Here is a 27,995-nt window from a genome sequence, read left to right as displayed (position 1 = left end):
ATGTATAGTGCACTACAGTGCTGTGGAAATGAATTCTCTAAAGTATTCTAGAGTGCTCTAGAGTTAAGTATTATTTACAAAAACATATGAAAAAAAACATTCCAGTCTACAGAAAAAAGAACTTGAATTTGACACATACCTGTATAAATCCTCGTACACAGATTTTAATCTACAAGAACGAATATTTTTGTAACGCTTATCTGGGTCTTTAGGTCGTTGTTTTGTAGGTTAGATAACAAATCCAATTAAGCTTAAAGTGAAGTCCTATAAGTTATATGGGTATAAACTGAATATATATTTGGAATATGGCAAATATGTTCCTGTGTTTTGCTTTGGTAAGAGTGCTACTTTACTTACTTTTCGGCATCATTTTAACAGCACTTAGGTTTTGTTAGCAGAAACGGTTCTTGCTTTTCAATGCAAGATGCCAAGATTTAGCTGCTGTCATCTTCATATCCTTGTAAAAGAATTAGCGACAGTTGAAGCACAACATTTTCCCGAATTTTTCTTAATTCTTTTCAGTTTACTTCTATAAAGAGTAACCCCGAAATTATTTAATTGACCACTTTTCTTCCGAAATTCGATATGGCGCGTTGGCGCGTGCGTAAGGACAACACAACAATAATCTGCTACGTAAGTTCAGGCACGCCAGTGCGACAGAATGAAATATCCTAAATCAGCCAACATTATAGTAGGGTAATCATTGAAATATTAGAGGAGTTGGTAGTATTCAGGTAGTATTCAACCACTTAGAAATGTCAATTGTATAATATCTTTATATCTATCACTGAATTTAGCTTTTTATTGTATACACAAAAGTAAGTCAAGTCTCGGTTATGACCAATATGCCAAGTTTTCCTTTCCTTTTCATAATATCTGTATTCTCGTTAAGACCATTTTAATACGTATTTGAGACTTGCAGAGATTAGATTTTTATAACCACAATCATATTTGTCGTGAAGGTAAAATCTAAGGCATGTGGAAAGGGCGTATGTTAGTATCAGATTGTCCAAGGCATAACGGATGTCTACTTCTAACAGAGTCGTTGTATCACAGGAGTTTCGTGTGTTCATAAGTTTAGGTTTCAGGAATAACAAACGACAAATTAATAATCTTCAAAAACATTTCAAGAATTCTGATTTATACCCGATTTGTACAAGACTTGGTTTAGTAAGTGAGAAAACACGGGTTTCACTTAATAAATACAAGACCTGAAGAGTTTGTTTTATATATTTTCAGGGATTCTTATACATGTTTACTGCTAATGCTGCATTGCCAAAAAGTAAGTACGTGAAACAATAAAATGTTTATCTTTGCAGCATTTTTGTGGTATGTTTTGTAAATGTTAATGGATTAAAATAAATTGATTATACACAAGGTACTTGTATGCTGAATTAAATATCTACAGCAGCATTTAAAAAATTAATTAACACAAACTTATCTAGAAAAATGTTTGATGGAAAAATGTTTGATTTACTTGTGAAAGAATGTAATATAATATTAGTATAACTTATGAATGAGATCTAGTTAAAAGAACTTCTTTTATTTTAGGCCATTATGGAAAGGAATTCTATATCGGGATGATTGCTGGTCGTACATGGACACCAGATTTCCAAATCGATATTGCATCAAAAGAAAAGGGGAACATGTACCTCGACATCCCACATTTGAACATACATCGGAACCAAAGCTTGTCAAAAGGAGATACCACTCTGACGGTTAGCAATGCATTAATTCGTGGGGGAACATTTATAGAAAACCGTGGTATATACTTGAGTGCAGATGTACCCGTGGCTGTTTATGTGACGTGGAAAGCTGTAAGTTATGTGACGGATACTTACTTAGCATTACCTTTGTCTTCATTAGGAACACGATACACTGTTGCTTCTTATGATCCTTGCCCCCCCCCCCCCCCCCCCCGTCAGCAGATTGTAGCCTTGACCGATCTACAATGATGATAATCGGTGCATATGATAATACAACAGTTAATGTGACTGATGGTAACAACAGAATCACTATAGTAAGATTAGATTGTCAAGATGTTCATCAACTGTCAAGTCAAACAGACATTTCTAATATAGCTATTTGGTCAGATAAGCCAGTTGCTACTATATCGGGAACATCATGTGCTTTTGTTCCGCATGACGTTGGTAACTGCGATATGCTTTTGGAACAAATCATTCCAGTATCGTCGGCTTGGGATACAATGTTTATTGTTCCTCCTATCTTCCCCAAACTAGGATATCTTGTTAAAGTATTTTCTGCCAATAATGCAAAATATTGTTTAAAAACTGTTTCAACAACACTTTGTAACCAGTCGTAGAAAGAAGAATATTTAATGGGAACCGGTCCAGTAATTATTACTTCGAATGATTCAATAAGTGTTGTGCAGTATGGTGTTGGACAGGACTACGATCAAATCGATGCTGATGAATTTATGACTGTGATTCCAGGCATAGGCAATTATCTGAATAGCTATTACTTTTTCATTCCTAGAATTTATTCCTCACTAACAAACCGCTTGTCAATTGTTGTTCCTTCTACTGAAGCTGGAGGTCTTCGTTTAGATGGATCACAGTTGACTTCAGCGAAATCGTATTCAGTTCCGGATCCGTTTTCCAACTATACTGTATTAATTATACCCGTAACTGTTGGTTACCATGAACTGAATCATATCCATACTGACGTTGTGTTTGGAGTGACTGCTTTCGGGTTAGGTAGTCTTATTGGATATGGTTTTCCAGTCGGATTTGGATTTTCGTTAGGTAACATCTGTTTTTCCTTCTATTACAATTACCATAGGCAACTAGTTTAAAGCGTGATGAAATTAGGTGTCGTTGTCTTATATGTTATTCCTAAGTTTAAGACATAAACGATCTCGGAACAACTATAAAAATGCAAAATGCAGCATGCATAAACTGTTATTCTGCAACAGAATTCCAATTTTGTTAAATGCTGGGCCTACTTCTTCGGCTCTGTAACATAGCATTTTGTTCCTGAGTTCACATTCTTCTGAAACATTTGTATAAAATATGTATGTTTTTGACATCACAGTATTATAAAGTAACAAAAGGTGTATGTCTTGTTTTAGAAAAGACCCTAACTACTCCAGTGTATAAACCAACTACGACACCGGAAACAGTCACTACATCTGATGCGCGTCCTGCAGAACTTATTACTTCACCAACGCAGATTTCAAAGAGTGAGCATTTTATAACAAAACATTTGAGTGAAGCTATTTATATTTTTTGTAGCAGTAATTTCTATAACTGATTTATTTCAAAAGCATTCTAAATATGAAAAATTTGAAACATATCACCTATAACATTCTCCCATGTTAAAAGAATTTGAATTTTAGAAACAAAATATTGTCATACTTAAAAGACAAATTTCGAGTCCGAATGAAAGTTTCAACTTGAATAATGATACACTATACAAGTTCACGTATGCTTTTTAGATTCAAGAGATGTGGAAATCAATGTTACCTTGAAAAAAGAAATTACATTTCAATATAAATAACAACATGGTTTCCAGATAGATATATAACTTGCTTATTATGAATCAATATTTTCTTCAGTATAAAATGTCGTTTTTTTAAAGTGAAGTTATATGATGTAAAATTCTGTTTCATTTCATTTAAACTTAAGTTTGTTTGCTTCTATAATATATCAGTATAATCTTAAGCATAAAATGTCTTTTTGTTCAAAAGTAAACTGAAATTATTATTTAAAAAAAAAAGATTTTTATTTTCGTTTAGCTTATTGTTTGTGACAAAGTTAAAATGTAACTGCATGCATTTCACAATGTCTTATGAATTTTATAACGCAGATGTAACGTGTTACTCTTGTGATGACCTTAGTTACGTTGAACTGTGTGACGTTGTCAAGCACTGTGACGTTAATGAGGTTTATTTTTATGATTATTTTATTTTCAATCAAGATTTTAATTAAAATGGCGAAAAATACATTTTATTAGTTATATAAAAAATTGAATACTACACAGATCGAATTACATACAAAATACCATGACCAGATATGCATGTATATATGATCCCCTATTTTCAATTCCAAGCTAATCATCAGGATGATAACATATACTATTTAGAAAGCATGACTTGCTTCAATAGAGATGTTTTCATCTTTACTTGTAGCTTTGTTACCTGAAGAATTACATGAAATTTGGACGAAATTTATACAGGTCGGGATGTATGCAGTCAAACGTAAGTGAAAACATCGTAAACATATTATCTAAAGAACATTTGCACATTTAAAAATGTCTTTATATTATTTTGCTTTTTACGAGAGATGCCAGATGATTAGAAATCTCAAAATAATAGCAGTTAAGTAAGTCATTTCTTGAGAGGTAATGAAATATACAACGCTCCTTGTTCTAACACCTGCTTTTAAAATTAGTTGTATCAGATTTTGTATTGTATTCAAGTAAATTATGAAATGTTCCATAAAAAAGACTACCTGACTATTTTGAGACACTGCAATGTTTTTGTTCAGCCTTCTTGTATTTAATCGCAAAGTTTCCTCTTTTATTTAGAAAAATTAGAGAGATAGACATTTCACTTCTTATAGATCACTATTGTGAAAGCTAATAAAATTTATAAAAAGATCACAGAGGCATAGAATGCTACCTTGTAAAATGACTTCAAACTTGGTTTGATAGAGTCTTATCATAAGAAGTCATGGCTTAAGGGGGTATTGCAGAGAAGTAGGCGAAAGTCTTGCATTAAGTCGTGTATGTAGACCAATATAAATCTGACTTAACGTCTGAAATGTTATTACTTTCTGTTCAGATGTGTTTGCAAGAAATGGACTCCTATCAACATTTGCCGGATAAATGTATTGAGTGCTGTTCAGAACATTATTGTAACCATAAAGGATGTGGTGATAACGGTATTATAAGAGAGGTTGAGATTTCAAAAGACTTAAAAGATCACGCATTCGTTTAACATCTGTAGTCAAACTTCAGAACGTTCCAAGAGCTGTACTAACTTTTATCATGCTCAATTTCTAAAATGGACGGACCCATCATTTAGTTTTGGCAGCACCACTTATTATTCAAAGGGGTGTTCACTGAAAATTCACTGATTGAGTAGCAAACAGTGCAGATCATGATCAGCCTGTAAGGTCTGCACTGGTAGCAAAGGCAAAATCACTTGCCGCGATCAGGCTAAAGGTTAGCAAAGAATTGTGCTATGAATTTTGCTGCAGTGGTTATCGGACAATTTTAGCACACGCTACTTATGCTATATATAGGGATTTACTCCAGATGCGTGTAAACGTATTAAATTGCAAAGTCTATAATGTTCCATTTTTGATGTCACATTTATTTTCATCATGTTTGATTTTTCATACCAAATACCAATAGACTGAAGTATTACATGTTTCTAAAAAGATCACAATGATATATTGGCATTTCGCATTAAGTTATGACAACAACTGGTGAAAACATTACATAAAAAGATTAAAGTTCAAAAGACATTCATCTCGTTTGCTTGTTAATAGTCTCGTAATATTGCAGTTTGTTCATTCGACCAAAAGTATTTTGAATATACACGAAAACAAATGACTTGTCACCATACAATTTGCAATCTTGTCTTAATTAAAGTTGCTGCCTTAAAAGCTGAATGCTATCCATCTATCAAATTGTACACACTCAGTTTTATATACCATTTAATTAATGTTTGTTTATAAACATATCAACTTAGAATGGTTACTGAAGATAGCTTGGCACAGCAATTAATAATATTAAAAAGAACAACTCAAGACAGTTGTATGAATACATTACTTTTACTATTAACATATTAAACATCAGCAAGTATAAACAATCGAGGATTCCTTCGATTAGAAGCAAAATCAACCCTGGCACCTATTTGCAAACGACCTTCTTCTTCCATGTGCAGAACCGAAAGGACCCAAAAGGAGATTAAATCGCAACAAGTATATTAATATACCAATAAGACATAAGCTAAAACGGGTCCTTACAACAGGATATAAGCTCCTTCAGTAACCGGTTTTGAATGATAATCATTGAAAACATATTATTCAGGAAAACTTCAAAAGAAGTCAACATATTTACAGATATATTTTCCTCTATTATTTAGGGTTAGTACCACGAAACCAACGCGGTCCTCTTTGCTACGACTGCCCCTATGAACGGTCACCGGGAGACTGTTATAAACTTGCACTGTGTGAGCAAAACGAGGTGAAAGGAAATTTTGATATTATATTTCTGTCAACTTGACTGAATCCACGTAATCCGTTATAAGTTTCTTTGTTTTTTTTGTTTTTTCAACAGTATTTCAGGTATGTAACGGCGGACAGTTAACCTAACCAGTGTTCCTGGATTCTGTACCAGTACATACCTGTTCTCCGCAAGTAACTGCCAACTTCCCTTTAATGAGACAGCTGCTAGAAGCGTTTCGCATACATATTATTGAAGAAGGTTAGTTATTTGATTTTGGTATGCTCTTAGTGGCGTTTTTGCCTCTGAACATTCCAAGATGGTGCTCCACTGTGTTTCTTTATTTGTTCATTTCGTCCGCGTATGTGTGTGTGGGGTTGGGGGATGGGTGTGTGTCCGTGTGTGTGTGGTCGTCCATGCTAAAAAAGATAAGAGGGAAGGGTAGATTTCCTAGAAGCATAGAGAACCCCAAACACAGACATAGAGCCATGCATCGCAAAGTAGGTAGGCCCGCAACAACAACAAGAAAATGTAACGGAAAATAGTAGACGGGTTGCTTCAAAACACTAATGTGGTGTGTGGTCTAGGGAGGCTACATTTCTGATGCTGGTTTTCCTTATTGAATATTCATCCTTGTCTTTTCCCCTTTCCTCAAACGCCCCATCCCTTTTTTACCTGCTCCCCATTTTTGTATCATGCATTTAATTAAAATTTACTTGTTTTAGATTTTTGAAGCACGTCGTTGCTGTATTCACTACCATTTCTATTTGGGCGGGCCTACTTTGCGATGTATGACTCTGGCTGTGTTTTTCTGTGCTCTGTGCTTCCGAGAGATGTACCCATATCTTGTAACTTTTTTGAAGTTAATACAAAATTTAATGTCTTTCAATAGACGTCATGTGACGACAGTGTCGTGATAATGTCTAATCAGTCGTGTTCCTTAATTTTGTACAATATATATGCATGCGTTTGCCTAATATGCCAACTCTATGACATTTTTGGCAGATAATGGAATGTATCCCTTTTACGTCAGCCACCACAACTAATATCCCGAAATGCTGTAGCGATATTTTTGGGACGAAATTATACTCTTCAAAGAGAATATCGTGTATTTGGTTATTTTTCGGCGAATGCCGTCTACGAACCAATTCGTGACCTGGACTGACCCATGCCACGTGACTGAAGTTTGCAAATCAAACTACTTGACAACGCATTATAGATAACTTATCAAAATGAAAGATTTATGCAACACTCTGCCTGATTGGACGAGAGTGTTTTTTTCACTCTGCTGATTGTGCAATGCTGATCGAGTGAAATGACAGACGATGCGTCTGTCCTTGACGCTGTTTATAGTTTTAAAGCTACGTTTCGCTCAGTATATTTAGAAGAATATTGATATATCTAAAAACTGAGTACTAAGTAAGTTTATTAAATATAATAACAAGAGCTGTCGGAGGACAGCAACGCTCGACTATTTAACAGCCTTGTCGTTTGAATGAATAAGAAAGTCGAAAAAAGGGCATAATTTAGTAAAAAAGTAAAATAGGGTTATGGAACCTGCATAGTGCTTATCAGCTCATGACAGTGGACAAGTGTATGAAGTTTCAATCCATTCCCATTAGTGGGTACTGAGATACCAGCTTACATATAAGAATTTAACCCAAAAACTCCTAAGTTCAAAAAGGGGCATAATTTTGTACAATGCAAAGTTGAGTTATTGACCCTTTGCACTGCATGTCATATCATGACAGTGAACTAGTGTGTGAAGTTTCAATCCTTTCCCATTAGTGGATACTGAGATACCAGCTTACATACAAAAACTTAACCAAAAATTTCTATGCTGAAAAAAGGGGCATAATTTTGTAAAAAAGCAAAATAAAGTTATGGGACCTGCTTTGTGCATGTCAGATCATGACAGTGAACAAGTGTGTGAAGTTTCAATCCATTCCCATTAGTGAGTACTGAGATACCAGCTTACATACAAAACCTTAACCAAAAAATTCTAAGTCGAAAAAGGGGCATAATTTTGTAAAAAAGCAAAATAGAGTTATGGAACCTGTGCAATGTAAGTCAGTTTATCACAGTAAATAAGTGTGTGAAGTTTCAATCCATTCCCACAAGTGGTTACTGAGATACCAGCTTACATACAAAAACTTTACCAAATCGGGACGCGGACGCCGACGCGGACGCCGACGCATGGGCGAGTCCAATAGCTCTACTATTCTATGAATAGTCGAGCTAAAAACCTGTTCAAATACCAACATATATCAATTTACAGAAAAAGCTTAATTCGGTCTGCGTATCACATTATAAGGGTGTGATTAGCCGATCGATTTTACGGTCTTCTAGGTAGAGAAGTGTCTTCTAGACCACTGCTGTAATTATTCGTCGTAGGATAAACGGAACAAAATTGTACCCCTACGAAACCTTTGTGAAAAATTAAAAGAGAACCATTTAAATAATTAAAGTATGGTGTTTAGTTTTGCTATTTGAAAAATGTTAGATAGATGATAGAATAATGCAATGATATGAAAACCTCATAAACTTCCTGCCTTATTACAATTTGCCGACCATCTCTTTATATATATTTAGATATTTCTTGTTTTAAATACTATGCACAGGAGTGCTTTCTTATTTTCGTTCAACTAAGTATTTTATACGGAGTGTTACGCTTTAAATTGGGTACTGTGTATCTTGAAACTCATGAACGAAAATTGTAGATAACACGAACTTCGGATTTCTAACGTTTTTGCGTCTCCGCACTCTTTAAAAAAACAAAGTGTTATAACAGTTACTTTGTCCAAATGACCCTATTCTGTGTTTCTAAATGAACATTTTTGTAATGAGTTTGGAGTTGGATTAAGTGCGCCTTGGTCTAATTGAGCAGGTGAATTCTGTGCAAAAGTGTTGGGGAGGAGGGGCGACCGGGGGAAGGGGAAGGAGCATTTCGTCGCAATTACCACGGACACTGTAACCCAGAACGCTGTAAATTTAAGTATCAGATAGATTAGCAAGCAGCAAACAACTGGAGACTAAAGATTCAGAATATGCAGGAGTCGGGCCAGGCTCTGTATATTAGTAGGGAAGAGGAGATATCAGCAATCGTATCTTGCACTATCCTCCAACTAAAACTTATAGTCTTCTTGAGAAGTCGTCGATATGGGAAAAATAAGCTTACTGGCACGCTAGTAGTCCCCGGACAGCAGTAGTCCCCGGCCACGCTCCCGCTACACTCTGTTTTCGTGATTCGTCTACATATTTTTGTGCCTAATCATACAAACGCTTGTTTTAGAGAAGTTTATCAAGTTCATTTTTTCACAGGTAATCATGCGAGTATAATAATCGTGGAAATCCTACCGCATGGTTACTTGTTTACATTTTCACTGGCGGTGATTTCACTTTTATTGCGCATGCGCAAGAGAGGTCCCTCTGGAGGGTTTTAAAATTGGCACTCGTTAGAGAACCGGAATCGGTTCCCTAGACAGCGAACTTATTCGTCCGGAACCGGTTCTCTAGCCGAAGTACCGTGCATAGGCTGATGGAACCGGAATTTTATTTCTATGCATAAAACTGGCGAAATTATATTAATTCGCTTTGTTTCTTTTGGTAAGTATCATGTGCATGTTCTTATCTTAATAAGTTAATTAATTTTACTATTTCAGCAAGCTATGCTCTTTTATTTATTTGTGTTTACTGTGTCTCCAGAAGTGTATTCGCCGCATACTGTCCGCCATATTGGAATGATAAAATAAACTAGTACGAATGAATGCGATATCGTCGACACTGGAGCCGAAATAAACTTGAAATTTAAACTTAAAAGGTGTAAGACAATAAAAGAAACGATTGAAACAAATTAAGTAATTTCTGTTAATTAGTATTGATTACATATCTTTGAACGTGAAATGCCGAGGTGTTACAGACCAGTATTTAAAGGCCTAGATTCACTACTATATAAGTGCCCCCCCCCCCCCCCCACTCACTAATTGATACATTTGTAAGGTAGATTGACTCTCCAATAAACATTGACCATTGTTTATTGGAACCGTACTGTGATGGTCATTAGCCCCCGACTGTGCTGGTAAAGACAGAAATCCCTTGGCCCACTGCCAAAATCTTGGCCTTTAAAGTGGTCAAATAATCTGTATGAATTAAGGGCAATTAAATTAATTTGTTTATATGAAGCAAATACAAACCAATATTATTTTATATTTAAATAATTTAGATATAGTACAAGTTTAAAGCAAAATTTAATAACATTTAAAAACTGCGAAGTAGTTTTCACGCATTCAATCGTACTAGTTTATATCATTCCAATACGGCAGACACGGTATATATGCGGCGAGTACATGTTTGGAGACAGTAAACGCAGTTAAATGCAAGGGCATGGTCAAATTAATTAAGATGATAATATGCATGACACTTACCAAGAAACAAAGTGGATATCGGCAGCATTATGCATAGAAATAAAATTCCGGATCATTAGCCTATGCACGGTATACATATATTTTGCTTAGAGAACCAGTTCCGGACGAATAAGTTCGCAGTCTAGGAAACCGATTCCGGTTCTCTAGCCACTGCCTTTAAAATTAAGGCTGCGTGTCTTACTTCACGACTAGCAGACAATACATACTGTACACTTTCAAGAAGAAAACTTATTTTCTTTGTGACAACAATACTAATTTGCCAAAATATTAAAGAGGTGTTATAACACTGCATTGTCCAGATATCTGTGACATAAGCTTAATTATTCTATTTTCTGTTGCAATTTTTCTTGTGGCTGGCACAAATAAATACATGACGCAAACTTGTGACCTTTTCACAGTTATATAAAATATCATTTGTCTTTTTCTTAATTCCAGCTCATATGGGCAGTTCCCGATAAATATATTCTCGAAAAAATGGTGTCCGGACATTACTGTACTATCGAGCATGTTAAAATTTGACGTTCTACATACCCCTTTTCGGGCCTTCGACTTCGACCGGGGGAAGGGGAAAGAGCATTTCGTCGCAATTACCCCGCGAACGTGACGTCATTTCACAGGAAAAACCCTAAACTGGTAATACCGGAACTAAGGTATGTATATATGTTAATCGTGTTTATTCTTGGTATTGTTTAAGCTTTTGAGGATGAAATATATATGCGATTTCTGTCCGGGGACTACTCGCATGCCAGTAAATACCGACAAGAAATGGGGTCATTATCTTATTTCTGCCCGTCCGTATTATTTGCACCATCCGCCTTTTTATTTTCTCTTGGTTCTTTATCTTGTGCACCGTTGTTGAAATGTCAATGTGGACAGCATATCTTATATTTATTATGTAGATTTTTTAAATGTGTGCGAGTCAAGGGAGTTACAAGGGAGAGTGCGCATGCGTCAAGTGTTGGACGTGAAAATTTCTCGGAGAAGAATTTTATGCCTTTTTTAGTGTTTTATAGTGAAACAGGAGTGTTTTTAACAATTCTTCTTAAATATTTTAAAACATTAGTGTGACTTAAATGCGGAAAGACCATTATCTTCTAGAGGAATTCGTCTTTTTATCCAAATTTAGAACTTTTAAAGTTTTAGCAAGCGCATGTGTAATCGGCGCCATCTTGAATTTTATTTTTAACAATTTGATTTTTAATCACTGGCATCATTCATCATGTATTGGAGCAACCTCATAGTTTTATTTTTAACTGTCTTATCAAAATGCTGTGCTATAGAAGGACAAAATGCATGGAAAGCAGAATTAGAAGGCCACATGGTAGCGAGTACCCCACCCACTATCCAGAACAGCCCAATGCATATATTTTTGAACCTTACTAACTATGGAAACGTGAAAAGATGGAACATACCCTTTGTTTTTAAGCCAAATCTTAAATTCGTTAAACTGATATTAATCATAGCAGGGGATATTGAAAGTAACCCTGGGCCCACCAGAAGTTGTTGTAATCAATGTGATCGTATTGTCAAGAGGCTTGACAAGGCTGTACAATGTGATGAATGTGATGAATGGTCACATGCTAAATGTGCAGGAATAAGTAATGATAAATATAAAGAACTACAGACTTCATCTGAAAATTGGTTTTGCAAAAACTGTGTATCTCCGTGTGGTATATGTACAGAGGGTGTCTATAATTCTGACCCCGCTATCGAGTGCGATGCATGTAAGGTATGGTTTCACAATTCTTGTGCCGTAGTGTCGGAAGCGGAATACATGGTAATACAGGCTACTAACTGCTCTTGGTCGTGTCCTGAGTGCAATGTAATTAATCTGTCGACATCTTTTTCAAGTTTTACGTCTAGTGTTGAAACGAGAAATCAGTATGAAATACTCTCAGAAAGTAAAATAAATAACCAAAGACCACAAAAGAAAACTGTTAAGGCAAATTCCATAAAAATTGTTTCTATGAATGTAAATGGAATACGCGGAAAGAAATTAGAAATTCAATCATTTTTAGAGGTAGAAAGTCCAGATATTGTTGCTATACAAGAAACAAAAATTGATTCATCAATTAGTACAAGTGAAATTATACCGGAAACATTGAACTATGACGTTTATAGAAATGACAGGAATCTATATGGGGGAGGAACAATGCTACTTATTAAGACAACATTAAATTCAGCTCCGTTAGAATTTCTAGAAAATGAATCGGAATCTGTTTGGTCTAAAGTATCTCTGAATGGGAAAGATCACTACTTCGGAAGCTGGTACAGAGAACCAAGCTCACCAGTGGAACATATGAACTTGTTAAGAGAACAATTTCTTAAAATTAAGGAGAAAGTTAAATCTTATATAATACCAAATATACACATACTCGGGGATCTGAACTTTAGGAAGATTGACTGGGAAAAGAAAATTAATAAAGAAACGGGGTCAAGCTTAAGTGATTGTGACGGCCAAATACTTATAGACATTTTAAATGAGAATAGTGCGGAGCAAGTTATTATGTTTCCAACCAGGGAAAATAATACTTTAGATTTGTTTATTACAACAACTCCTGACCAGATAAAGAACATTAATTCACCTGATAAATTTAGTGATCATGATGTTATTATGGGAACATTTACAAATTTTAAACCCTATAAAAAACAGCAAAAGAGAACATTTTTAGTTTACTCCAAAGGGGATTATAGTACAATGAGAGATGAAATGACTAATTTTAGTAATGATAAATATTTTAATGGATATCAGAACGATCGTTGTGTAGAAAAGAACTGGAACCTATTCAAAACTGCAGTATTAGAATCTATAAAGAAAAACATTCCTAGCAAAAGAAGTAAGGGAGCGAAGTCAGTACCATGGATATCTAACAAGATTAAATCACTTATTAAAAAACGTAATCGTGTTCATTCAAGTTTCAAAAAAACAGGCAACACCAGACTGAAAAATAAATGGCAAAAAATTAGACTATCAGTAAAAAAAGAAGTAAAAACCGCGCATGATTCATACGTAAATAATCTTATCGGGGACATCAAGAGCGACTCGAAACCTTTTTGGAAGTATATTAATAGTAAAAAATCAGAAAAATCTGGAATTCCTCCCTTAAAAACAGAAGATGGCAGGACAGTTGAATCTGATAGCGACAAAGCAAATGCATTGAATAGACAATTCACAAGTGTTTTTACAAAAACTGAATATTCATCAGTACCTGTATCTTTTAAGGATGGTAATGTTAAAATGGAAAACATAATAGTGACATCGAAAGGGGTAGAAAAACTTTTAATAGGACTAAATGTAAATAAGGCGATGGGACCTGATTCGTTACATCCAAGAGTGTTAAAAGAGCTCGGCCCAAGCATTGCAGATATTCTGGCACATCTATTTCAACAATCAATTAATGTAGGTAAAATACCGGATGACTGGAAAATGGCAAATATATGCCCATTATATAAAAAGAAGGATAAATCCTTACCCAGTAACTATCGCCCTGTATCATTGACTTGTATTTGTTGTAAAGTGCTAGAGCACATTATTTGTTCAAATTTGATGAAGCATTTTGAAGCCCATAATATACTTAATAGTAGGCAACATGCATTTAGGAAACATCACAGTTGCGAAACACAACTAGCAACAGTGATTAACGACTGGGCATATTCAGTAGACAGAAACAAACAAGTGGATATTTTTATTCTGGATTTTGAAAAAGCGTTCGATACCGTGCCTCACGAACTTCTAAAATCTAAAATGTATAAATACGGTGTAAGACCCAACATTTTAAATTGGATTGACTCATTTCTGGTAAATCGCAGTCAGTGTGTAATTGTTAATGGTGAATCATCCAACGTATCATCAGTTCTATCTGGAGTACCACAGGGAACAGTGTTAGGACCTATCTTATTCTTAATACATATTAATGACATTTCTGATAATATTGCATCAAATATCAGGTTATTCGCAGATGATTGTGTGTGTTATCGGGAAATACTAACTGACAACGACTGCTTTGAATTACAAAAAGACATTGATAAATTAGGAGAGTGGGCAACAACATGGGGGATGAGATTTCAACCAGTGAAATGTAATATGATGACCTTATCTAGAAAAAAATCAATCATAAAATATCAATACACCCTTAAAAATACTCCCCTGGAATTTCTGAAGTCAATCAAATATTTGGGGGTTAATATAACATGTGATCTTACTTGGAATAAACATATTGAAGAAACGTGTAATAAAGCATACAGAACATTGGGATTATTAAGACGGAATCTACAGGCTTGTCCTCAGGATGTCAAACTTCAAGCGTATAAAGGTTTAATAAGACCAGTTTTAGAATATTCAAGTACAATTTGGGACCCACATCAACAATATTTACAAGAAAAAATCGAAGCGGTACAAAAAACGATCAGCTAGATTCATCACATCAAACTACAACTTCGATCCAGGAAGCATGACCGGAATTTTAAATGACTTAAAGCTAAAACCTCTTAAGGAAAGAAGAAAACAGAGTCGTCTAATCTTATTCTGTAAAGGTTTAAATAACACCGCGTCAGTACCAGTGGACCATCTAGTTAAACCTATACGTGTCACTAAAAACAAACACGAGGAACATTTGAACCTTATATATGCCAGGACAGACGTTTATAAGTATAGTTTCATACCTAATACACTACGCGATTGGAATTCTCTACCACTCCAACTCATTCAGAGCTACAGAACCTCAGAAAAACCAGTGGATTTATTTATTAGTTGTATCAAAAAGTTGGACTAATTTTAAGTTCCCAACACTTGGCGCAGGCGCGGTGAGAAAATGTCGATGAGATGTATCACCGTAAAAATATCAAGATCAAGATCAAGTCAATACCGCATAAATATATTTCGTTCAAAACAAATTATTTAACTTCTTGAAATTGATTTAACGTATACATGTATGAGTCATTGCGCATGCTCAGATTCACTTCCGGGGTTTACAAGCTTAAAAAGCTCACCTTCACAGAATGAATAAGCTAGTACACATTATTCTGCTAACTTTCGTTTCTACAGGTAGTATAAAAATTATGTAAAGTTCTTGTATTTCTTGCTCAGTGTTGATTTTACTTTAACAACATGTAAACAAAGTCGAGTCCAACAAATTCAGGTAGAAAACCAGGTGTAACAAATAATATAAGATAAATTTTATTTTGAGTAGGCAAGACAAATAACAATACAACATAAGCACTCTAGAAAATAGATCAATAGGATCATTCAGATTACGCCATTGTAAAATGGCCCATCAGATACTGCCTTTTGAATAAAAGAGGAACTTCAGGAAGCTGTTCGACTTGTGTCGGCAGACTAATCACAGGTTCAGGATTAATTTTTGGAAGTGGCTATGGCTATTCATACGGCTCTCGTGTACGAATAGTGAAAAAGCCTACAGGTGGTTATTCGTACGGCAGTTTTGTGTTACACATTGTACTGAATTCGTATAACTGATGTAATTTAACCCGATTTCTTTACTTTTCATTCGCACATCCAGAGAATACAAAAAACGGGAAGTGATTTCCCGTACTATAACACATTTTCTTACTTCCATTTGTCAGTCTGGGGTGTAACTGTTTTAAGTTATGTAACCTATTTCAGTTACTTTTGCAAGCATTTTATAACCTGTATTAGTTATGTCTCCCACCACACAGTGGTGTGAGAGACATATTGATTTACTCTGTCTGTGTGTGTGTGTCTGTCTGTCACAAAGTTTGTCCGCACTCTAAGTCAAACATTTCTCATGCGATCTTCACCAATCTTGAACAAAATGTGTTTTACCATAAGATCTCGGCAAAGTTCGATATCTAGCCAAATCGGTCCAGGCATATTGGAGTTACGGCCCTTAGATTACCAAAAATCGGCCTTTTTACTCTTGTCCACACTCTAAGTCAAACATTTCTCATCTGATCTTCACCAAACTTGAACAAAATGTGTTTGACCATGAGACCTCAGCCAAGTTCGATAACTAGCCAAATCAGTGAAGGCATTTTGGAGTTACGGCCCTTGAATTACCGAAAAATCGGCCTTTTTACTCTTGTCTGCACTCTAAGTCAAACATTTCTCATCCGATCTTCACCAAACTTGAACAAAATGTGTTTGACCATAAGACCTTGGCCAAGTTCGATAACTAGCCAAATCGGTTCAGGCATTTTGGAGTTACTGCCATTGAATTACCGGAAAATCTGCCTTTTTAGCTCGACTATTCATAGAATAGTGAGCTATTGCACTCGCCCATGCGTCGGCGTCCGCGTCCCGATTTTGGTTAAGGTTTTGTATGTAAGCTGGTATCTCAGTAACCACTTGTGGGAATGGATTGAAACTTCACACACTTATTCACTGTGACAAACTGACTTACATTGCACAGGTTCCATAACTCTATTTTGTTTTTTTACAAAATTATGCCCCTTTTTCGACTTAGAAATTTTTGGTTATGGTTTTGTATGTAAGCTGGTAACTCGGTAACCACTTGTGGGAATGGATTGAAACTTCACACACTTATTCACTGTGATGAACTGATGTACATTGCACAGGTTCCATAACTCTATTTTGCTTTTTTACAAAATTATGCCCCTTTTTCGACTTAGAAATTTTTGGTTAAGGTTTTGTATGTAAGCTGGTACCTCAGTACTTACTAATGGGAATGGATTGAAACTTCACATACTTGTTCACTATCATGATCTGACATGCACTAAGCAAGTCCCATAACTCTACTCTCTTTTTTTTCAAAATTATGCCCCTTTTTCGACTTAGCAGTTTTTGGTTAAATTTTTGTATGTAATCTGATATCTCAGTATCCACTAATTGGAATGGATTGAAACTTCACACACTTGTTCACTGTCATGATCTAACATGCACTGTGAAGGTCCCATAACTCTACTTGGCATTTTTACAAAATTATGCCCCTTTGACTTAGCAGTTTTTTGTTAAGTTTTTGTATGTAAGCTGGTATCTCAGTATCCACAAATTGGAAAGGATTGAAACTTCACACACTTGTTCACTGTCATGATATGACATGCAGTACAGAGGTTCAATACCTCTACTTTGCATTTTACAAAATTATGCCCCTTTTTCAACTTTTGTATTCATTCAATTGACAAGGCTGTTGAATAGTCGAGCGTTGCTGTCCTCCGACAGCTCTTGTTACTCTTGTCCGCACTCTTAAGTCGAACATTTCTCATCCGATCTTCACCAAATTTGAACAAAGTTTGTTTGACCATAAGACCTCGAACAAGTTCGATAATGAGCCAAATCGGTCCAGGCATTTTGGAGTTCTGGCCCTTGAATTGTAGTGAGTAAACAGTATATAAAGACTGACTTAGATGATTAGGCAGTTGTGGGAGACCTTCGCTTTTCTCAAAAGCAGCTCTAGTTATAAAATAAAGTTAACTCAGGTAAGTTATTCAAAAAAAGTCTTTTTGCTGTTCTCACAAAGTGACCTTAAAAGTGAAATTAGTAGCAAACTGTGGTAAATCAAATTCTCTTTTAGTCTGATCATGACCTGATAAGCATAATGGGATGCTAAGAGATTTATAGCTTTTGTGTAAAACTTTATCAGCCTTGCCTAAAAAAATTTATTGCATAGCTGGAAAGATAAAAGTTCAAGGATTCAGGAAATAATTTCATTTGTCCCATTCAAAATGAGGAATTGGCACAGGAGGGCTTTGTAATATTTCATGATAACTGAAACAAGTTATGAAAGAATAAGCAATAACTCAAATGGGTTACAAAATGTGATAACTTGAAACAGTTACACCCCTGACTGTTTGTTACATCATAAACAAACAATACAACGAATTTATCGTAAGTGTAAAATACTTATTTAAATGAAATTTGTCTTCTAAATACATACGTTATTAATATTGAAACACTAAAAAATATTGACTTAGTGTTTTCTGGCACTTTTCAACTAAAGCAGTTAGAGAATTATAGATCTATGATTCGTGTATACATGTGCAATTTTTCACAACAGTACAAATCTCGTACTAAAGTTTAACGTACCATTCCCTTTTGTGTGCGTATTAGCAATGGAAGTTGGTATTATTGCAGATTCTGCAATTCTGCGTATTTAAACGCATCAAGTCAACCAAAATAGTCTTTATTAACATATGATGTGTACAGTATGGTTATAGTAGACATGTAAAACGAAAAAATAAATATGGTTGCATGTGATATGTTTTATTGTATATTATAATCTATGTTAAATAACCACTTTGGATTGGCATCAGTGGTTATTTAACATATATTAATGGCATAATCTAGTAAGGACCCAAATATTAAATTGGTCATAGGATTATCTAAACATATTTATTGAAAAGAATACCAAGCCCTTAAATTTAGTTTCATACATGTACTTGACGTTTGTCACACATCAGCTTGACATGTTTGCATCAATTCAGACCTGACATTTTATTTGTAACATGATGACCAAATGTGACTACATGTCATTTCCGAAATCGGTTGAAATATACCAGTTGAATGACTTCAGTACAATGTAATACAAAACTGCCACTATTCGTATGGGAGAGCACTACGAATAGCCACTCCTTAATTTTTCCCAACCAAATTATATCCCCACCCCAACCCCTAATCATCCATTTCAGGCCATGTTTTAATGCCTATGACAAGTTTTACATTTAGTTTTGAATTTCATGTATACAGTAAAACATTGTTGATAATGATACATGAACCTGATTGTTTCTTAGCCTGGTGTGCTGACCCTAAAGTTACAATTAAGTATACCTTCCCAAAGACAGTAGTAAGAAATAACTACAAGACAGTGGTTGTGGAAAAGGACAGAGATTGTCTCCTGGCTTGTATTGTGGATAATAAAAGAGCTGAAAAGAAGGTATATTAAAGATATCTTAAAGAGGCGGCCTGCATTCAGATTTATGCAAATTTTCAGTAGTTTTCTTTGTAAATAAAGCATCAAAACAGGAGAGTACAATAAGTTCAAAGCAGTGTACAACATCTCTTTAAGATTGCTAGACAAATTGAGAATGTGTGGAAAATATATGTTAAAGCATTAGTTGAGTTTTATTTTGTTAAGTACCAGTATAAGCTATAGTAGAAAAGTTTCATTTATTTTTTTTCACAGGGTTTTATTAGAGGCCATTCTAAACGCTTCAGGAAGTTTTTTAGCTCGACTATTCAAAGAATAGTCTAGCTATTCTACTCACCCTGGCGTCGGCGTCACACCTTGGTTAAGTTTTTGCATGCAAGTACATACAGCCATTAATTAAAGGCGTATAGCTTTGAAACTTATTTTTTCTTTTTCTAGGTCAATTACCAACCTCTCTGGGTCAAGTCCCATAACTCTGACATGTATTTTGAGCAAATTATGCCCCCTTTTGGACTTAGAAAATTTTGGTTAAAGTTTTACATGCAAGTTACTATCTCCAAAACTAATGCAGATATTGATTTGAAACTTCACATGTGTCTTCGGGGTTATAAAACTAGTTGATGGCGGCAAGTCCCATAACTCTGACCTTCATATTGGCCAAATTATGCCCCCTTTTGGACTTAGAAAATTCTGGTTAAAGTTTTGCATGCAAGTACATACAGCTATTTCTAAAAGGCATATAGATTTGAAACTTATTTTTTCTTTTTCTAGATTAATTACCAACCTAACTGGGTCAAGTCCCATAACTCTTACATGTGTTTTGAGCAAATTATTCCCCTTTTTGGACTTAGAAAATCCTGGTTAAAGTTTTGCGTGCAAGTACATACAGCAATTTCAAAAACTTTTAAAAGGCATATAGATTTGAAACTTTTTTTTTTTCTAGATCAATAACCAACCTCACTAGGTCAAGTCCCATAACTCTAGCATGTATTTTGGGCAAATTATGCCCCCTTTTGGACTTTGAAAATTCTGGTTAAAGTTTTACATGCGAGTTTCTATCTCCAAAACTAATGCAGATATTGAATTGAAACTTCACATGTGCCTTCGGGGTTATAAAACTAGTTGATAGCAGCAAGTAGCATAACTGATATGCATTTTGGTCAAATTATGCCTCGTTTTGAACTTAAAATTCTTTTGATATTTAACCTTTTTGGGTAATATTTTCCTCCTTCTGGGACAATATTTCGAATAGTCGAGCTTGGCTGTCTTACGGACAGCTCTTGTTATATTTGAAGTAAACATCACCACAAACTGACTGGACTTATTTGAAATATTTCTTAGGATTACCGCATTTAGAATTCTTTCATTTTAAATGGAAATGATTGTTTAACAGCCGCAATATTTATAACTATTTCCAGGTGCAATGGTTGGTGCAGAATTTTAGAACAAACACACCAATTCCTATTTCCACAGACACTGACACCCAGAATGCTTTCAAGTATCAGATAGATAAGCCAGCAGCAAACAACTGGAGACTAAAGATTCAGAATGCGCAGGAGTCGGACCAGGCTCTGTATATTTGTAGGGTCCAGTTGGGAGGGCAACAGAATGCTAACGACAGTCGAATGATCCAAGTGATACGTAAGTACATTAATCAAATGCAGGTTTTATTTATTAGTTGTAAGAGGTGTAATAATTTAATATTTTAAAGATTTTATCCTCTGGTGAAAACAGTAGTACAGCTACATATTATTGATGTAATATGAAAGATATATATAATATAATTAATATATAAAAGTTAAATGTCAAGCTTGGGCAACCATTTTTGCGCTGGAAATCTCGAAATTAGACTATATACTGAGAGCAAGTATGAATTGCACAAAGTAAAAAGATTGAAGTGGAACATAGTAAAGAAAAATCTGCTCAGTACTGCAAATCTTGTACTTCTTGACATAAAATTTTGTGGTTTCTACTAAATTGGTTGTTTTATGCAGACATTAACTTTTTTTGAAATTAAAAAAATTAAATAAATAAAAATTTAGTTTGTTCATTGGGATCTCATCTTGCGGGATGAAGTCCACAAAAAGTAGACCCCCCACAATTTCATGGTGTTTAGTACTGTTTACCCTTCTGTTTCTATATTATGATGTCTGTTTTCAAATCATTTAATTGATACCCTGTACATAATCTTGTTCATTTGCGCTTGAATTTAATTACGATCATACATTTACAGAGACACCACAGATTATTGATTATAAAACCAGTTCAAACACCATCAAGAAGGAGACTGATCCACTAGATCTGAGATGTGATGCAAGTGGTATCCCAAAACCAGTGATTAGCTGGACTATGGTTGGTGGTGGTGTATTACCTACTGGAGGAAGAGAACTTACGGTAAGTACCTTTTGTCAGGAATACTAAATTCTTACCTTTGGAATTTTTTAACTGTATTTTGTTAATATTTCTTCAGAGTACATCAGACATAAAATTGAGTAATTTCATGGACTTTTGTAAACTTGCACAGTTTTGGGCCATTATGGTTTGCTTTCCTTTTGTTGGCTGGAAGAGAAAAGTTTGTGTGATATAATAGTAGTTATTGAAATACAAAAGGCATAATAGTATATGTTGAAAGTACAGATTTGTTCCAAAATGGACAAACAACTGGAAAATACTGTTGCAAAATGAGCAAACTAACCCTACATTTTCAGGCCCCCTCAATCACCATTGACAATGTGAACAGGAACATGAAAGGTGCATATAAATGTAAAGCAGAGAATATAGCCGGGGCAGACATCCGCATTATATATCTCAATGTCCAGTGTAAGTATTTTTAGTAACAGACTAATGATGACATTGGTAAATTCATACGCAAATACGTATACATTACTTTGCCATAAAAGGTAAATAAATACTGCAAGCAATAAAACCTAGAAGATCATTTGAAATAATTGCAATTGCATTCCTCATACTTAAACATATCAACGAATATCATGCTGTTAAACCTCGGTGTCAATCAGTTGGGTTTTCTGAGACTCCAGACATGCCCATTTAGTATGATAAGCGTGCAACCACTGTAGAAAATAAATAAACTATAATGCCTGGAATGTAGGATACGCACACATTTGCTAGCGTTGCTGTTATAAAGTCTGAAGAAATAATCTGCTATTTTATATAACTGTATGTCTTTGGTTCTCGCTTTAGAACTTTTTAAATAACATATAAAAAACTGCAATATGATATGTTATTTTGACTGTTAATGTAGCTTGTACAAACCCGTTTTCCATGTAATAATTGGAAAGTGTCAAAATCAATTACAGAGACAAAGTTTACAAACACAAACTGCTCACACAATCCGTTCTTTAATATGTTCATGTGTGTTTAACAGTGAGTTGCAGCTTCTTTTATATTAGTTAACCATGAATAAAACATTTCTCAGTAAGTTACAGCTTAAGTGTACAGATATATCTGTGAATATATTCACAAACAAAACAGTTACCCAGGTATCTATGAATTAAACAAATAACTATAAATAAAACAGTCATCCAGTTATTCTTAGATTAAACAGTTATTCAGATATCCACAAATAAAAGAGTTATCTAGATTCTAGATATCCATGAATGAAGCTGGAAATTCAAGCGGAGATAGCCTGTGTCCATACAAAGAAAGCACCTTATTTTGATCATTGCATGATTGTCATTACTTTTAGTACCTAGCTGTTTCCATGGTTTCAGAGTAGAATATTATATTGGAAGTTTTCAGTATTTCAAAAGGACACAGAAGTTCATGGGCTCAGCTGAAAATCTTAAAATCGCATAGTGTTATTACCCAACATATCTAAAACTTACATCATTACTTTTCTTTACAACATATTTTCTTTTGAAGCCAGTTGTAAATAAATATTATCAATGTTAAACATTTTTTGCAATGCTCTTATCTTTTATGGTTTTTGTTCACTTCAGCAAACAGCTTTTTGACCAAGCTGAATTTCTTTATGCTGTATTATATGGTGTATATTTTAAATGCTGTATCTGTTTCAGTCCAGCCACAAGTACGGGCGAAAGAGGACGTTGTGCGGCAGGCGGTTGGTTTTAGCAGTGAACTTACCTGTCTGGCTGCCGGAAACCCGATACCTGAAGAGTCCCAGATGTACTGGTCAAGAGATGGAGTTGCTTTAGATAATAGAAATAAGTAAGCAGTTTCTATTGACATTTTGTAGGAAGCAAAATTTATATATAATTTTTTGCACCTCCCCCAACCCCCAACATACTTTTGTTGGTAGGTTAGGTAACATTTGCCATTGTCCTGTCGGAATTTTTTTAGTGCTTATCTCAAAAATTTGACCCAGAACCATCAGACCTCACAGAATTTTTATTCAGCATGTGAAGTTGTGCACCTGATGTTTTAATTGGGATTTCTCCTCGCCATACCAGAGTTACGGACTTGTCTTTAATAGTCAAAAATAAGCATTAAAAGGGACTAAATGTTTGTGTCACATGTATCTCAAAAGTATTTGACTGAGGATTATGAAACTTTATAGGAATATTATTCAGCAGTGTTTTGTTGTATTTTCTTCTGCACAAAATACTCTACATAGTTAAATTATTGTCTTGCACTTGATTATAATTATATATAACTATGTTTTGTAGATTTGTTGAGGAGTACTATGTTGGTTCAAACTATGTCTTGATGAAGCTGATTGTGAAAGATATCACCGAGAGTGATTATGGACAGTACAGATGTTATGCTGAAAATATTGAGGGAAATGAGAATGCATTTGTTGAACTCCAGCGTAAGTACTGGTAGCTTTAAACAGGCATGTTTCCGATATCCTTCACAGTGACAATTACTTTCTTAGCTCATCTGATTTTTGTTTAGGTCACATTTTCTCAAAATCTAGAAGAGCTACAGCATTGAAACTTTGCACACTTTTTAATCATCATTTGGGGACTATGTAGGTCAAGAACCATAACTCTAACCTGCATTTTATCAGAATTATGGCCCTTGTTGTACTTAGAAAATTTGAACTATAACTCTTCTTACATATTGTCCAGCACTTGCAGACAAGCCATGGGAACCATAGGCATTGCTCATGTTTTAAAAGTTATATAAAAATGAGATATATTGTATGAATTTTATCTTTTTCCTACCCGCTACTATTTATTTATCGTGTCATTCTGCCTTATTCCGTAATATCAAAGGGAAGAAAGTTTTGGAAAGCTGATTGATTAACCTAGATGCTCATTTGTGCAGGAATGATGCCCTGCGAACTTTTATATGTTTGTTTACACAGTAAAAAAGTTAGTCCCGCCATTAATGTTGTGAATGTCATACAGAAATCCAAATGAGCCACACCATGAGAAAACCAACATAGTGCGTTAGTGAACAGCATGGATCCTGACCAGACTGCGCAGATGCACAGTTTATGAAATTGAATGTATACAAGTTTCTGTGCTGGATAAATTTCAGGGGTATTAGTTAGAATGATGCACAATTTCAAACTCTTTGTGGAAATAGGAAGCCTTTAATTTAGCTTTCTTTTTAATATGTAAAATATCATGTAAATATCTTGGAGTTTAGTCACCGTAAATCTGAAGGTGTGAAAAGTGGCTCTTATCTTGTAATGATGTACATGTACATTTGTTTTAAAAATCTCCATTTTTATGACTTTCAGAATCTGCCTCAGAAGTTGTGCAACGACCAGGACTCAGTGGAGCCTCCATGCTCACGTTCAGCATAACAACAATAGCCATGCTGGTTGTCACAGCACTGCTGCATTGTTGCTAGAATGGCTACAAAGACATTTTATATACATCAACATTTCTACCTAAAGGGCTCGAGAATTTTTATTACAACCTGAAAGCCTGGTGCCTACTTTATAAAGATATTGAGACACAACCTGAAAAAAAATATTCTGGTACCCTAAAAATAGACAAATTTGCTGAATGAAATATTCATATAATTTTATTAAGAATGCATTTTAGAGATTTAATATTTACTGTATTTATGCTTTTGCTGATAAATACTTAGATGCTTAGTCAATCGTACCTTATTGAAGAAGAAATGATTTAGACAAAACTTTTTATAATCAAAACAGTTAACATATTACTATGAATTAGTTTTTAACTGTTCTAATTATACCAGTTGTAAGTGAGTTATGAAACTTGTCACTTCTGAAGTAGGAGTGGTATACATATGCAAGATTTTACTTCGCTACATTGTCAGACTATGTAAAAATAATTCAGGGTTCATCGGCAATATAATCAAATTCTCTAAAACTATTTCGATTTCATTTTTCGTACCTTAATATTTAGGCCAGAGGTATTTTTTATATGCTGATAGCCAATAAATGTGTAACAGCACAAAGGCATTCAGCACCATAATTTTTTTTTTTTTGATTTTGCGAAAACATACATTCTAACACCTTAATTTGGGAGTCAGTTAAGCAATATTTACTTGTAATTTGCTCTTTTGTGGAAGGGTGATATTTTCACTTTCTTTCTGATATCATCTTGATTGAACAGCTGATTTGTCATTCTGATGTTTCACCTCATTTGTAAATATTTCCATTTCATTTAATGAAAACTTGTATGTATTGTATATACATTTCTTTTATACATTCTGCCGGACCTTCCAGGATTATTATATACATATCATTGTTATATATATTTCATTGTGTAGATAGGAAAATAACATATCATTTAAAATTTTATTAATATCACTTTTACAGTGCTTTTAAATTGTTATACTCAAAGTCTGAATCTTACTTTTTTAACATTTAAATGAGCTGCACCACGAGAAAACCAAACTAGTGCATTTGCAACCAGCATGGATCCAGACCAGCCTGCACATCCGCAGGATCCATACTGTTTGCTAACAGTTACTCGAATTGCAAAACTTTGAAAGCGAACAGTATGGATCCTGACCAGACTGTGCGGACGCGCAGGCTGGACTGGATCCATGCTAGTTGCAAATGTACTATGTTGGTTTTCTCATGGCATGGCTCAAATGTTTGTTCAAATAGTTTTACTGCAGTGCAATCTGGATAAAACAACTTCCTTGTTTAAGGGGATATAATTGATTTTTTCTCCACTGTTTTGTAGGCCAAAAACATGCCTTTACAGCAGTTTTCTGACAATAAATATTGTGAGAATGTATGACTGGAAAGTGACCATTGACTATTCAATATCTTAGTCAAAGGTTAAACAAATCAGAAAAATATCGCTAGGTTTATTCTATAACAATTTCCACGTAATTTTCTAAGCGTAGGCAAGTAGGTAATTTAACTGAAAGATTATGTATAAAAATGATGTCATATTACCTGTTTAAGCCAGTGAAGGGGAACATTGAAAAGGTTTTTGGAATTATTAATGCACTATGATTTAACATCATTGGAATATGCTTATATGAAAGATGAAACATTTTTTTTCTCTATTTATCATAAGAAGTTTTGGGGATTTTTTTCTGTCTTGCTATTTTACGTTTATGTCCGTCTTTTGTAAAGGGTCTTATTTTTCTTGTGTCTTAACAGGTATTTAAGCCCAGAGCAATTTCTTAGAAATCTCATTCTTTCACTGTATGGAGATTGTATTATAGCATAATTCATTTTTATACGTCCATATAGTAATGTATATTAAGGAAATGAAATTAAATTTTATGTACATTTTTCTTGTACGTACTCGATCAAACTGAGTACGCTGTTATTTTGCTGGGTTGCATTCTTTACTTATAGAGGATTTTCTTAAAGATTTTATTATACAGATTCCTGATTTTGGGACGAGTAGATTACACTAAACATTTTCATTAATTGCCTAAAGTTAAAACAGTCATTTTGTTTAGACTACAAAAAAGTACATTTCTTAATACTTTTGAATCATGGATGTTTGTTGAATTTTGCAAACAGATCCCTAGGTTCAGTCTATAAAGTGGATTCATCTTTAATTACAAAAGTGGGATTTGATCAAGAAACTACCAAAATTTGGTATTCTTTGTACACATTTTGTGTATTTAGATGTAATACTAATTTTGGCATTTTAAAAATAGTGTGTGTTTACAAGAAATTATTTAACAACTCTTAAGCTGTGCCTGGGTTTTTCTTTCTTTCATTTCTTGATATTGACAAGAATTAGTAATTGTTTTATCCTCATTATTTGTTGTGTAACAAAATCATATCAATTTATTGTAAATATGTATGCCATATTTTTTTTCTGGTGTATTATCATTTTTATACACAAATAAAATATTTTCTTATTTACTCATACCAAGTTGTTTTGTTGTTAATTCCCTCAAATAAAACGATTTTACATCCGAGGTATAAAGATAATTCTCATGGTTGTATGAGATGGGAAAAAAACAGTTTTCTTGCTTGCCTGATGGGATTTTCCCATGTTTTTGCTGATGCTGGATTAAATCTTGCTTTACATCCGAGATGTAAGATGACTTACGTCCTGTAATTTATGTACAAGTGCATAAATTTATATGCTACTATAATGAAATAGCACTTAAAAGAAAAGCA

At 34.4% G+C, this 27,995-nt stretch overlaps 3 protein-coding genes across 3 annotated transcripts; all 3 read left to right on the top strand.

The window, feature by feature from the left end:
- The first annotated feature begins 256 nt into the window (after nucleotides 1-256).
- On the top strand, nucleotides 257-2,323 carry LOC128546418 (uncharacterized). The gene is made up of 4 exons (XM_053516917.1): nucleotides 257-335; nucleotides 1,240-1,282; nucleotides 1,552-1,899; nucleotides 1,986-2,323. Exons 1-4 carry the CDS (start codon nucleotides 306-308, stop codon nucleotides 2,321-2,323), a joined length of 759 nt encoding a protein of 252 aa, XP_053372892.1. The 5' UTR covers nucleotides 257-305.
- Nucleotides 1,931-3,447, top strand: LOC128546333 (uncharacterized). Its single transcript, XM_053516744.1, has 2 exons — nucleotides 1,931-2,765; nucleotides 3,092-3,447. Exons 1-2 carry the CDS (start codon nucleotides 2,339-2,341, stop codon nucleotides 3,271-3,273), a joined length of 609 nt encoding a protein of 202 aa, XP_053372719.1. The 5' UTR covers nucleotides 1,931-2,338; the 3' UTR covers nucleotides 3,274-3,447.
- A 12,064-nt stretch (nucleotides 3,448-15,511) lies between these two features.
- Nucleotides 15,512-27,740, top strand: LOC123561549 (protein amalgam-like). Its single transcript, XM_045354004.2, has 8 exons — nucleotides 15,512-15,663; nucleotides 19,347-19,489; nucleotides 20,902-21,124; nucleotides 21,717-21,877; nucleotides 22,192-22,303; nucleotides 23,521-23,671; nucleotides 24,130-24,272; nucleotides 25,155-27,740. The coding sequence occupies exons 1-8, from the start codon at nucleotides 15,618-15,620 to the stop codon at nucleotides 25,265-25,267; spliced, it is 1,092 nt and encodes a 363-aa protein (XP_045209939.2). The 5' UTR covers nucleotides 15,512-15,617; the 3' UTR covers nucleotides 25,268-27,740.
- The last annotated feature ends 255 nt before the right edge of the window (nucleotides 27,741-27,995 follow it).

This window comes from Mercenaria mercenaria, chromosome 10, assembly GCF_021730395.1.
Source record: "Mercenaria mercenaria strain notata chromosome 10, MADL_Memer_1, whole genome shotgun sequence".
In the NCBI taxonomy this organism is placed as follows: Eukaryota; Metazoa; Mollusca; class Bivalvia; order Venerida; family Veneridae; genus Mercenaria; species Mercenaria mercenaria.
This window is presented reverse-complemented; position numbering and strand designations above follow the sequence as displayed.